Genomic DNA, 13166 nt, shown 5'->3' with positions numbered 1-13166 from the left:
TAACGGCTAGGGTTTCATATTATTATCAAAGAGAAGTACAAATACAATGAAAAGGAAAGACATAATATATAGACAAGCTAATTAGGGTTTCCTAGCGAAAAGACTCAATCATAAAACCTAATACAAAATAAACCCCAAAATATCATTAGGTTAACAAACATAAATGAACTTTACCCCAAGATGATAAATGTATTTGATATAGATAACGTATTTCTATTTTTACCGGTAATAGCAATCTGACAATATACTTTTATTTCCTTACCTAAATTACCTACATAAGCCGCGAGAAACTTTAACTTGCCTCAAATAATCAATTTGTAGGGATACACTTACACAATTGCTATTGAATGCATTTTCTCTTTGATTTGATTGCGAGCCATGTGTTGCATTTACATGCATAACAACTCATTATTTGATTCAGACATGTTTGTTTCCACACTCTTCACTTGACAAGAAATCAAGAATGTTCCTAATCTAAGTAAAACAAGATTATGGATCTACGTAATGTAGTCTTGCATGTGAAGGCGAGAGCTCTCACTAGATTCGTTCCTTGATGTCATCATCCATCGGCTTCACCCCAGCCTTCTTTATGCCATGTCCTTCCTCAGAAGTCCAATTTATATAAAAAAAATAACTCCCTCAAACACTTATCTTTTCAATTCTTCTTATTGCTTCCGTTAAGTCGATTCTTTCATCTGGCTCATCTGCAGTACAAGCACCTCCGACACGGAGAAGCTTCTCCATTTGCGCAACCGACGCCTCCCCTTCCGATGATATCTCCGGGTCGATTAAGCTTTTTTCCCTCTTCTCTGCAAGAGCCGATCGTACCCATTGGACAACGTCCGTTCCACCCTTTTGGTTATTGAAATACTGCGACGGATATTTCCCTGTCACGATTTCCAGGATGATGATGCCAAGACAATACACGTCGCTTTTTGGGCTAATTTTCTGGTAAAGCATCGCTTCCGGTGATTTAAAAGCAAACATGCATTGCGCTGTCGGCGTTTCATTAACCATTGGATGGAAAGCGTAATCACTTAGAAGTGGCTCGAAGTCTGATCCGATCAATACATTGCTCGATTTCAGATTCCCATGAGGCAATGGATACGATGAAAATTCTGAGTGAAGGAAACCTGTTCCTCGTGCAACTCCTTTTATAATCTTTAATCGGTTAGCCCAGTTTAACTCCGCATGGGAGATCCCACGATCTCCTGTAAGTGTATATACGAATCATAAGTTCATAACATGTTGTTGTATATAGAAAAAAAAGAAGGAAAAAATATAATAGTCAATGTTGTAGATTCTATACAGAAGCTCTCACCATGCAAAACATAGAGAAGGCTGCCTTTGGGGACATATTCTGAAACCATGAGTTTCTCTTCTTTCCTGAAATGATATGCCAATGGTGTCAATATGTTTTGGTGCTTCAATCTCGCTAGCTTCTTCATCTCTGTATCAAACACCTCCCTGGTCATCTGGTTCATCTCTCTCACCCTTTTCACCACGACGGATACTCCATTTTGCATCACCGCCTTGTATGCAGACCCTAATCCGCCATTTCCAAGCACCTCAGCTGCAGCCTTCATCAAGTCTGATAGCCCAAAGATTCCCCTTTCTTCATTCACCATCACGAGGTCTCCTGCCGCCGGTTTCACTGGTAATTGAGGAATTACTTTTTTGGCTGTGCGGGCGGGTGGATCTTTGGTTTCCTTGACATTGGTGCTAGGGTTAACGGTAATGTTGGTGGCGGTGGTGGGTGGGGTGGGGGTGACGGTGGCGGTGAGTGGGGCGGGGGTGACGGTGGCGGTGGCGGTGGCGCTGCTGCTGGCGCCGCTGCTGTTATTGTTATTGTTTGGGGGCTCCATGTTAGTCTGCGGTTTCTTACCAGAGCTTGTGGATCTATTGATGACGGGTGGGATATTGACAACAGCTTCATTAATACCTCCCTTGCCCAAATTAGGTCTCGTATTTTGATAATCTTCATGTACTTGATTTACTCTGGCAAAAATGATGAGGATTAACAAAGCCAAAACAACAACCATAATGATCCATGGTGTTGATGATTTTGTTTCCGTTGAGTCTTCTAATCCCGGTTGATTTGGAGGTGCGTTGCAGTCTCTTGATAGTTGTCCACCACAGAGGTCGGCATTGTTATCGAACGCTTTGGCATCAAAGTTCTTTAAACTTTTGGGTATTTCTCCTTGTAGTCTGTTGTTGGATAAATCAATGGTGGTTAGGATATCTGGGTCTGAAAATGCTGGAATGGGTCCTGAAAATTCATTGTATTCTAAATGGAGCTCCTTGAGATTTGGCAACTCTCCAACCGATATTGGAATCTGTCCAGAAAAGTTATTACGTTGTAACCAAAGCTTCTTCAAGGAGCCCAAGGTCTGGAAAAAGTCTGAAGGTATGACGCCGGAAAACCAATTGCTACCACCATAGAAAGCTTTTAAAAAACGAAGACGATTGATTTCCGGCATGGGGCCGACGAGAGCATTGTTTTCCAGGCTAATAGCTTTAAGCCCATCAATGGACTCCAAAGCGCCAATGTCGGGTTGTCCTTGGAGTTCCATTCCGGCGAGGTTGATGCTGTTAATCTGGCCATCGGAACAGATGATTCCGATCCACACGTTATTTGGGTCGCATGGATGGGATCCATCGTCTTTCCAATTGGTTAACGAATCGCATTTGGAAAGTGAATTCTTGAAATGGAGGAGGGCAATAGAGGGGGGCTGCTGAGAGAGACATGGAGGGAAAAAAAGGAAGAGGGAAAGGAAGAGGAGGCAGTGGTAACGGCGGCGGCAAACAACGGACATGTTTGCTTATGCCGATCGGAATTGAAGATAGCTCCGTGAAGAAACAGACCGCTGTCTGAATTGGGAAAATGGTGGGAATCTTGGGTGGTGAGAATGGAATGTTGGGTGATTGCATGCATGGCGATGATGGTGGTGTTAGAGAAAAACAATGATTGGTGGGTAGAAAGTGGAAAGTTGACAACTCCGAATGTATAGTGAAAGAAAAACAATCGGATTGTAGGTGGTGGTTACTATTTAATTGACATCGTCAAACATTCTTACCTCAATAATCGGTTGGATGGATAAAGGACTTTCTTCACTCTACCTTCACCTATAAGAATAACATTGGTTGAAAAAATGCGGAGTAAATTAATAAATTTCATTTGTTTTTTATGTGGTCAAAATAATATTTTTTATAAAAAACTTTTGTGGTAAGCGTTCTTATGTTTTCGTTCTTTAATACTAATTTCGTTTATTTTTTGTTGTTTTATCCTAAATACAATCATGTCAAAGTTAAAGCTATGTATTTACTATATATATATATATATATATATATATATATATATATATATATATATATATATATATACTACTGGTGTATTCACGCAAAACGACGATAATGAATAGTTTCTTTCGGCAACTAGTTTCGTTCTAAAGCATGATTTATCTCAATGAACACAAGATATATACATATTATTCTCGTTCGAATTTGTGAAAGCAAATAGTTGTAACCGTCGCAATACAGAGGAAAATAAATATTTAATGTGTATAAGTTGGGGGCCTTATGGGTTGGGGTTAATGGTTTGTATTTACGACTTAGGGTTAAGGTCTTTTTAATTAAGAGAGGACCTAACATGAGTCATCGCTAATGACCTAGAAGGAAAACCTTTGGGCCCTTGTATGCTTGACAATACGTTATAACCAACCATTTAAAGGATCCTTTGGGGGGGGGGGGGTGGGGGGGTTGGGTATCCATCGGTGGAAACAATTTCGAGATTTAAACCTGGGTTACTCCTCTTTGAAGAGTGATTTCACATGTCTCCTCAACCACTTAGGGTAGGGTTTTGCCGCCTTAAGGTTTAAGTTAGGTTATTGCCGCTTGCGTCCATTAATACATCTAATTTAATTTTAATATTATAAAAATTAATTTTTTTTATATTTTATTGGTGTTTAGTTTTATATTATTTTTAGTTTACATCTAATTTAATTTTAATATTATAAAAATTAATTTTTTTTTTATATTTTATTGGTGTTTAGTTTTATATTATTTTTAGTTTAAAACTGCATTTTGACCAAATATTTGATGATATTAAAATTAAAAAAAATAATTATGTTTACGGTTGTGATAAAAATAAACATTCTCATATCATTCCAAAGAAAAATATGTTTTAATTACGAGTTAAAATAAAAATGTTTTGTTTTGGGTTACAATTAAAAATATATTGCTATTTTGAATTAAATATGAAAATATGTTGCTATTTTATGATTAATATAAAAATATATTTTTTAAGTTAAAATAATATATTTTATTCTTTAAAAAAAAAATTAAGAGCACACAAAATAATTTTATTTTGATGTATTTCCTTTTGGCTGGTGGTAGATAACTTCTTTTCAACATTTAGTTTGTATATAAAGCATATCATTTACCAAATATACGTAATGCATCATCGAAAAATACTCATTATCATTTAGACTTGTTATAAACTTAAAAAGATAAAATATTTTAACATAAAACCAAATAGGAACCGAAGCTAGTTGTAACCGGTTAGTGGTATTCGGTCGGATTTACCGGTTTCAGCTAGAACCGGTCAGTGGTATTCAGTCCGATTCTCGATCCTATCCGTTTCTCGGTTTATGGCTTATCCAGTTTCCTGTAGGGACGAACATAGTGCGGTTTAAGGCAAAACATAGTGGTATTCGGTCGGGTTTTCAAATTTCGATTGGAACCGGTCTTTGGTATTCGGTCCAATTATCGATTCTAAGTTTGGTTCTTGGTTTATGGCTTATTTGGTTTCCTGTAGGGTAGAATATAGTCCGGTTTAAAATATGTTTGGCCAATGATATCTTTTGATAGTTTTGAAATCCTAATTAAATAGTAATCATACCATCAAAGTCAAAATATAATATGTATTAATATTTCTTAATATTTTAAATAATATAAATTAGTGTTTTTATTTTATACACCTTCGATACGGTTCGGTTTTCATAAATCGGTTTCGTGATAGAAACCACACCAACCCTCAGACCTTCGCTTTTGCGAAAATGAAAACACACCCTTTGTTTTTCCATCATTTTTGGTTTGCTGATGATAGATTTTAGGGATGGAAAAAAAAAACCCGAACCCGACGGGGCAACTCGAAACTTGATTATTTCGGGTCGGGAAACGAATTGTTATCGGATTTTTTATCGGGTTCGGGGCAGGGAGTGGGTTATCCTCGCACCGACCCGACCCGATTATATATATATATATATATATATATATATATATATATATATATATATATATATATATATATATATATATATATATATATATATATATGCTCGAATCCTTTTAATGTTAACTGCATGCATTCAAATATAAAATACTTACTGTGAACAATCTTTTTAGTTATTAACAATTTGGTATGAATGATCATTTTTTTATGTTTTGACATATTACACCAAAATTAAATCAAATAATTTTTAATATAACGTCGAGTTAATTTTATTAAAGTGATTCATCATATTTTAATTTAAAAGGGAGACTAGAACACATATTTTTATAAGACACCGGGCTACCCAAAACGAAATAAAGATTTCGTAATGAATTGCTGTAAACCCGATAAGATACCCGAAACTCGACAGGAAACCGGGTGCCCCGATAAGATACCCGAAAGATATCGGGGCGGGTTTGGGAAACCATGCCCCGCCCCGAACCCGCCCCGTTGTCATTCTTAACGGTTTTGTTGATTTTTTAATCAGTTTTAGTATTTCCTATCCCTAGTTTCCGATTTTTCCGGTACCTATCCAATTCCAAACTGATTTACATTCCTATCCCTTACCGTTAAGGCTTAGACTTGTATGCCTATCCATTAACATTAAGGGTTAGACCTGTTTAAACATAAAAGATAAAATATTTGGACGTATTTTATATATACTCTTTTTTTATGTAATACAGAGATATAATGGAATTTTGTTATTAATGAATTATTAATTATATAACCATAAATGGTATTCTTATTACAAAAAAAAGATGTGGAATACACATATTTGCACATATAACCCACATAAACAATTGAAAGGTTATACATACATCTAGCAATAAGTATCCTATTTATTAACACTAACCTTTAGTTAGTTAATTCCACATACTTTGAGCTTTTAAGGAGAAGTAACATCGGGGTCCTTATAGAAAAACCAGAATATGAATTACAACTTAAAAGACACAATAACATTCTCAGGCTCCGGTTTTCTAAGAGTTGAAAAAAAAACACATAAGAAACTGTCATTACGAACTCTAATTCCCACTTTTATCTTGTTCAATCACCATTGCAATTCAACTCATCAAAACCTTGGTTAGTGAGTGAGATCCTATTTCATCAAATCCTAGAGAGCTCATCCTAGGTATCCTTGTTGCACATATACACCAAACGCCATGGTTTGTGTGATATTGGTAACAAAGAAACTGTATTAAATGCCATTCTCCCTAAAACTAAACAAAAAAAATGTAAAAATAAAGACCATAATTGCACCGAAGAAACATATAGACATATGACTTTCATTAAAACTCTCTTCAAACATACATTTTTGCATCAAAATATAACCTAATAATCAAATATTTCCAGTCTCTTTTTTTTTTTTTTGTTTCTGTTATTTACCTGTTGTTACTAAGTAACCCCTACTGCGATTTAAGAATCTAACCATCATTTTACATCTGATACCAATAAAAAGAATAACAAGGTAAAAAAGCAATGATTCAGTACCAAAATATGATCACTTCGCTTTCATCTGATACCAAATTTTAATAATTGCTAAAGAAAAAAAAATTATACTCAAAGCTTTTACATTCTAAATGCAAGGATTATATAGGAGAAAATACATCCAGATTATCCAGGTTTCTAGTTAAAGTAACCTGATGTTGTTGTTGTTCTTTTTCTCTCCAAACAAAAACATCTTTTTCATTTTGAATCTACATTAACCTCCTACTGTTCTTTTTATGTCCATCCCACTAGAAACAACAAAAGCAACAGAAAGTAAATTTATCATTTCCTACTTAGGCCAACTTCTTTATTTCTTGCTAGAGCCTTAATTTCAGACAAATAAACACATTGTTACCAACAAAAGGAAAATAAGTAGTTATAAGTAAAGATATCAGTAAGTAGTATCACCCTCAAATTCTTGAGTCACGTGTTATTCAAGATCAAATCTTTCACCCATATTCCTTTTCTACAATTTCCAAAAAATTAAAAGCCACATTGATGACATTTTCATCCAATGATTACCGAATGAGAGTAGATTACTATTTTACATTTCAGTTTATTTGTATTACTATGGACTGAATGAACTGACTGAATGAAAGTAAATTACCATTGTACCCTTTTATTGTGAAGATCAACCTTATGTCAATTAATCTCTTGCAGAGAAGTTTCCACATCCCATAAGTTCACAATATTCCTATAAATACAAAACATAAGGTTTTGTAAATTAATACAAAAATATGATATTTTGTTATGAAAATTAAAAAACAGCAAAGAATTCAAAATGCTTATTAAAACTTAAATAAAGGAGACTGGTCATGGTTGAGATTCAAGACTGAATTGGCATCATTCATAAATTAATATGAATTAGGATCGACTAAAAACAAACTATCATTATATATATATATATATATATATATATATATATATATATATATATATATATATATATATATATATATATATATATATATATATATATATGGGATTCTTGCCCTCAAAACCCCCTTCATGAATCTCACATACATACAACACCATCATCCCAAAACTTATCGTCTTAAACGCTCAATTAGATTTCCCACCATCTAAAGGAGAATATAAAATATGGTTAAAGAGAAAGGAAGAGCATGAAAATTGTATAAAATCATGTCTTTACCACTCCCAAGAGAAATGGCAACAACATATGCAACATATTCTTCCATTTTATTGTTATAAACATCACAAAATTTTACAGTTATGCAAGCTAGGACCAGCTTCGTCCTGATGCTTCTTTTCCAACACTGACACTATATGACACAGATAAACAAAACCATGTAAACAATGGCAATAAGAAATCATACTAAGCATTTTTTTTGTTAAAATATAGTGTCAAAATAAGTATTATACATAAATAACAATCATTTACCTGTAGCGGATAAAATCTACAAATTTTGGAATCAGACAAAGGTGATGAGATAATGTGTTATTTTGAATGAGATGTTTATTTCTCGTAGTCTGGGGTTATACATATTTGATATGAGATGGAGATGTTGAGTAACCAAAACAAATTTAGGAAATAATAATTGGAGATGGGAAAGTGTGTCGAAATTCATTTTGTTCTTACCTAGAACAAGTGGACAGAACACTTCAAGGGTGGCGGGTAATAAATGAAAGTGCCTTGTTATTTCTTCCAATTAGCAGAATAAACAGGTGACTTATAATTGGTAAAGCTTCAATATAATCTATTAACAAGCATGCTTTTAAAGAAAAAACACATTAAACAGTTAAACCATCAATGATATTTTTAAACAGTAAAGTGATCCCATTAGTAACCACCTTTAAAAGATGCATAAGTAAGAGTATATTTACAGAAACACATTTTAAGAAGTGTCATATTAATAGGGTACCCATTTTAAGAAATGGTCATGAAAAAAACATTTGAAGAAATATCATATTACAATTGTATACAATCAATAGCATGTTAGACATAAAGAGGATATTTATAGAATTTCAAAACATGGCTCATTGTTACCTCTAAAGTTCTAAGAGCATGGCAGCAGTCCTATGACTTTGAAATTTACATCTCAGCTACAAATTAGAGACTTGTCAAGATCAAAAGATAAATGATCATTGTTATTTCCTTCTTCAGCCTAATATTTTCACAAACAAATACATATAAATGCACATGACTGTACAAAAGGATACATACAAACACTAACATAATACAAATAGATAAGCACACCTGCACATTTTTTGAAGGCCATAACTTTCTCGATACAACTTCGATTTCGACCATCCTTTTATCCTTGAAAAGGTATCGAGAAGCTCTACACTATTAGCAAATCATACTTGCAATAAGATATCCCAAACGAACATTCACTTTCCATAAAAGACTAAGCTGACAAATTAATGAAATTCCCTTTGACTAAAAAACACAAACCAAATGCCCGAACCATCTACATATCATCACCCATGCCCAAATGGTCAACGATTTGAAATAGGGCTTTACATGGTGCATATGGAGGTCCTAGACAATATAAAGAACTAGTCCAATCGGTTGCCCGAAGAAAAAGAAAAGGAAGAAAAGAGTCACGACTCTGCCTAGTCGCCACGACGTGGAGGCAATACTGCCATGTCATGGGCAATAAAAGAAAATTATGATTTTTCATTCTTCGAGTCATATCAACCACCTCTTTCTTACCCATATCGTGCCAAGGGAAATCTAGTGAAGCAAGAAAACACAAAGTTCATGGAGTATAAAGAACCTGCAGACCAATTAGAAAAAGAAGTGACTCGTTCGAAACCTCTAGTTTCAACACCAATGATTTTTGAGGTGTTTACTTTTACAAGACCACCAGATCAAGTCATAGAGATAGTTGAAGAAAAAGAAGAAGATAACATAAAATCAAATTTTGACAAGATGAACCCTGAGAGATACAAGACAAAAGCTAAAGAAGCAGGAATGAAGGAAAAACCCAAACAGAAGCATAATGAAGCTGCCAACCCAATAATGCAATAAAGCTCGAAAAAAAAACATTCAAAAGAAGGGTTTTCTACAAAAGAACAAGGCTTAAGATGATGGAGAATGGGGAGGTTACACTTCCACATAACGCAACATAGACGGAAAATAGTCCAGATCACGACTCCACCTAAAAGATGCGCTTCTCGTGAGGCAGCCCGACGTTCTTACTGAGTTTGTATTTTCTTTTTATTTTAGATTTTTTTGTTTTTCGTTTTCTTTTATAAATTTTGATTTTTTTAAAAACCAAATATTCATGTGTGTGTTTTTTTCTGGTTCTAGATCTTATTTTTCAGTATTCGAAGGAGAAAAAGCAACAAAGAAGCTTAATTGGAAAAAGTCGTGAGAAGTTTTTAAAAAAAATCAAAAAAATAGAAGATGACAATTTTGAATAAGTATGGGGCGCGTGTCTCCTTGGGAAGAGTTTAGTGAAGACTTCGGGGGATAAACAGAAGATTAAAAGCTGCCTAGTGATGAATTGAAGAATTTCCAGAAAAAGTGGGCAAAAACTGTTTTCGAAACCACCTAGTAACCACGATGTGGCCATCACTTTGCCATCTCATGGTGATAGTTATTTTCACGATCGGACTTTATCATTCTCGATCCCACAACTTGGCCATCATATTCCCCCGCCATGGTGCATTCTTTTATCGCGATTAGTCTCTTTCAGATTCGACTTCACGATGTGGTTTATTCTTTCCCACGCTGTGACAATTTCCAGTGCATTATTTTAAAGATTTTTTGTGCCACCTTTTAGAAATTGAGGCTTTTGATTACTTTTATCCGTCACATTTACGAGAAGCAACAGGAGTCCAATTTCCAGTTTCCAACAATCTATTCGAGATGTTTAAGCTTTCTCCACCACAATCAGTTTCGATCTCACCACTACTACCCATGGGAGTCTACTCATTTTTCTCCCTTGTATTGCTTTTTTATGTGCTTTAATAAAAGGGACTCGAAAATGGGACGTATTTTCATTCATCTCGAATAGATGAGTAGAATCCCATGGGTAGTAGTTTCTCGTAAATAAAAGGGAGAAAAATGAGTAGACTTTGCTAGGGAAGGTCACTATGGAACGTATTTTCATTGTTAATCTGCAATAGATCGTGCTATGGAATGTCGTTCCATAGAAATGTTGCTGCCACATTGTCTACGGGTTTTATTTCTGGTAGCGAGAATGAGACTTGCTAGGGAAAATGCTACAGACTCCATATCCATTGGTATTATGACCGATAGTTCTATGGAACAAAAATTCGTAGCAATTTTCGAACGACATTTGTTACCAAATCACTTTCCATTGTACTGCTGTTATGGAATTCATTATCGTGGTTACTATGCAACGGAGTTTGTGACAGAAACCAATTCCATAGTTGAATTGCTATGGAAGTACCATTCGTACGTATTTACTAGGGAATTCTGCTATGTAATATGATTTCGTTTGCTTGTTTGCTATGGAACAAAACACATAGCTAATTTGTGATGACATTTGTTGGGATGTTGTATGCTTAATTAATCTTCTTATACTATGGATGAATTATTATTATGATCAATGGAATTTGTAAAATATGGCTTGAATGAAATGTTTTTGAATTGGTAATATGTGTCATAAACTAATGGCTAAAAATGTAAAAATGAATTATAAAGTAGATATTGCTGGCAAGCGGACTCGAACTTAAGCTTATGCTAGGAAATGGTGCGGTTAAGCCAGTTGTGCTAATGAAGTTGTGTATAATTTCTTGAAAACATAGTATATAATGAATAATTAACAACGAATTCATTACTAACTTATTTTTAATTACATTAACCGGACATGTTGAAGTATATAATCTATGTAGATTATTTTCCTTAATAACGAATTCATTACAAACTTATTTTTAATTACATTAACTATACTTCATCACAAAAATAACATGGGTTTTACGTATACTTCATCCTACTCAAACAACATAGCAAGGAAAAATGACTAAAATGCCCTTTTAACATAATGATGTAAACACAAAACCAAAATAAAATTATAGTAATACTGTACAACTTTATATACAATACAATAAGAACACTAATATTCAATGTCCAATCTATTATCAACCATTAATATTCTTAAGAAATATAAAAAACCTACCACACTCTACATACCAACGACAAACTGTGCAATATCTTTGTCGATCCTCATCCTCTTTATGGCCTATTGCAAATGCACCTTTAATAGAATGATGTGGGTCTTCACATTGTAATGTGATGTTATTCGTTGTAAGTCTATAAACAACATCAACAACCCGCAATAACTCTTTGGCATTATCAACAACACCCGTGTACTCCCCATCATCCGGAACTGCCCAGCCAAAATAGGCATCAAGTAATTGTAAACCTACACATTAAAATATCCATCAATTAATCCAATGTATCCTTTTTCAATACAATAGTAAATATTATACAACACAACACAACTAAATACTAACCCCAAACTACAAACATGCCTTAATTAACTATATATATAATTTAATTTACATATATATATATATATATATATATATATATATATATATATATATATACACCTTCATCACATTGATGGGGTCTTCTTGAAATGTAGATCATTCCAAGCAAATAAATTTCCTCAAGATGATCTTCATTTGCTGCTTGTCTCAACAAGACGATCCTAAATCAAGATTGCCATAATAAAAGCACTCATCCTGTTTACAGAATAACAATATCAATATATAACATCAATGACACAAAATATTAATAAATGGTATAGATTACATATAATTAATGAAATTACAAATACAATTCCTTGTCTGAACATGACTTCAATGTTATTATGCAATGCACATCTGCGTATAAATGAATCAACATTCAGATTTTTGGGACCCATTCCTTCAATCATGTTAATGCATGCTGTTCTGAACACTTGAGGATCACCCCCTCTTCATACATCTTCTTTGAACTTCAAAAATTTAAATACACAGTAAATAACAAATAAATAAAATTGTATTTCATCAAATATACATTCATTAGTTGATGTTTATTGAGAATTACTAAAGTCTTGCAGAGACGATGTCTTTCGCAGATTCTAACCCTAATACTACAAATATCCGACTCAAAATCTCTAATGGAAGATCATCTAACGAACGACAACTTCTAGTATTCGACATTCTACTTACAAAATAGACATTGGAGTAGTTGATTTCAATTCATTTTTAAAAAATAACCATAACTATGAAAAACAGTGTAACAGGGTATGGAAAAAAAACTTACTTTGTGATGATCTAGTCGCGAGGAGTACAGGAGTGTCTATTATCGGAGAAAATCGATTTTAAGAACAATTACCCTTCGACGATTTGAGGGTTTTAGTGTTTGTATGGAGATTTATCGTCCGAAAAAGTTGAGACGTTTTGAATGGTTGAAGAATTGATA

The 13166-nt window shown here is 33.9% G+C and overlaps 1 protein-coding gene across 1 annotated transcript; it reads right to left on the bottom strand.

The window, feature by feature from the left end:
- Positions 1-302: 302 nt before the first annotated feature.
- LOC145051699 (pollen receptor-like kinase 3) lies at positions 303-2960 on the bottom strand. Its single transcript, XM_078999546.1, has 2 exons — positions 1322-2960; positions 303-1211 (listed from the first exon to the last, which is right to left on the bottom strand). Exons 1-2 carry the CDS (start codon positions 2814-2816, stop codon positions 640-642), a joined length of 2067 nt encoding a protein of 688 aa, XP_078855672.1. The 5' UTR covers positions 2817-2960; the 3' UTR covers positions 303-639.
- Between the last annotated feature and the right edge of the window lie 10206 nt (positions 2961-13166).

Source organism: Lactuca serriola, chromosome 5, assembly GCF_051521515.1.
Source record: "Lactuca serriola cultivar US96UC23 chromosome 5, Lser_US96UC23_V15, whole genome shotgun sequence".
In the NCBI taxonomy this organism is placed as follows: Eukaryota; Viridiplantae; Streptophyta; class Magnoliopsida; order Asterales; family Asteraceae; genus Lactuca; species Lactuca serriola.
This window is presented reverse-complemented; position numbering and strand designations above follow the sequence as displayed.

Coding starts and splice junctions, on each gene's coding strand:
- LOC145051699 (XM_078999546.1), bottom strand. CDS start 2,816: ATGTCCGTTGTTTGCCGCCGCCGTTACCACTGCCTCCTCTTCCTTTCC. Junction 1,212..1,321: donor CCTTCTCTATGTTTTGCATG/GTGAGAGCTTCT, acceptor ATACACTTACAG/GAGATCGTGGGATCTCCCAT.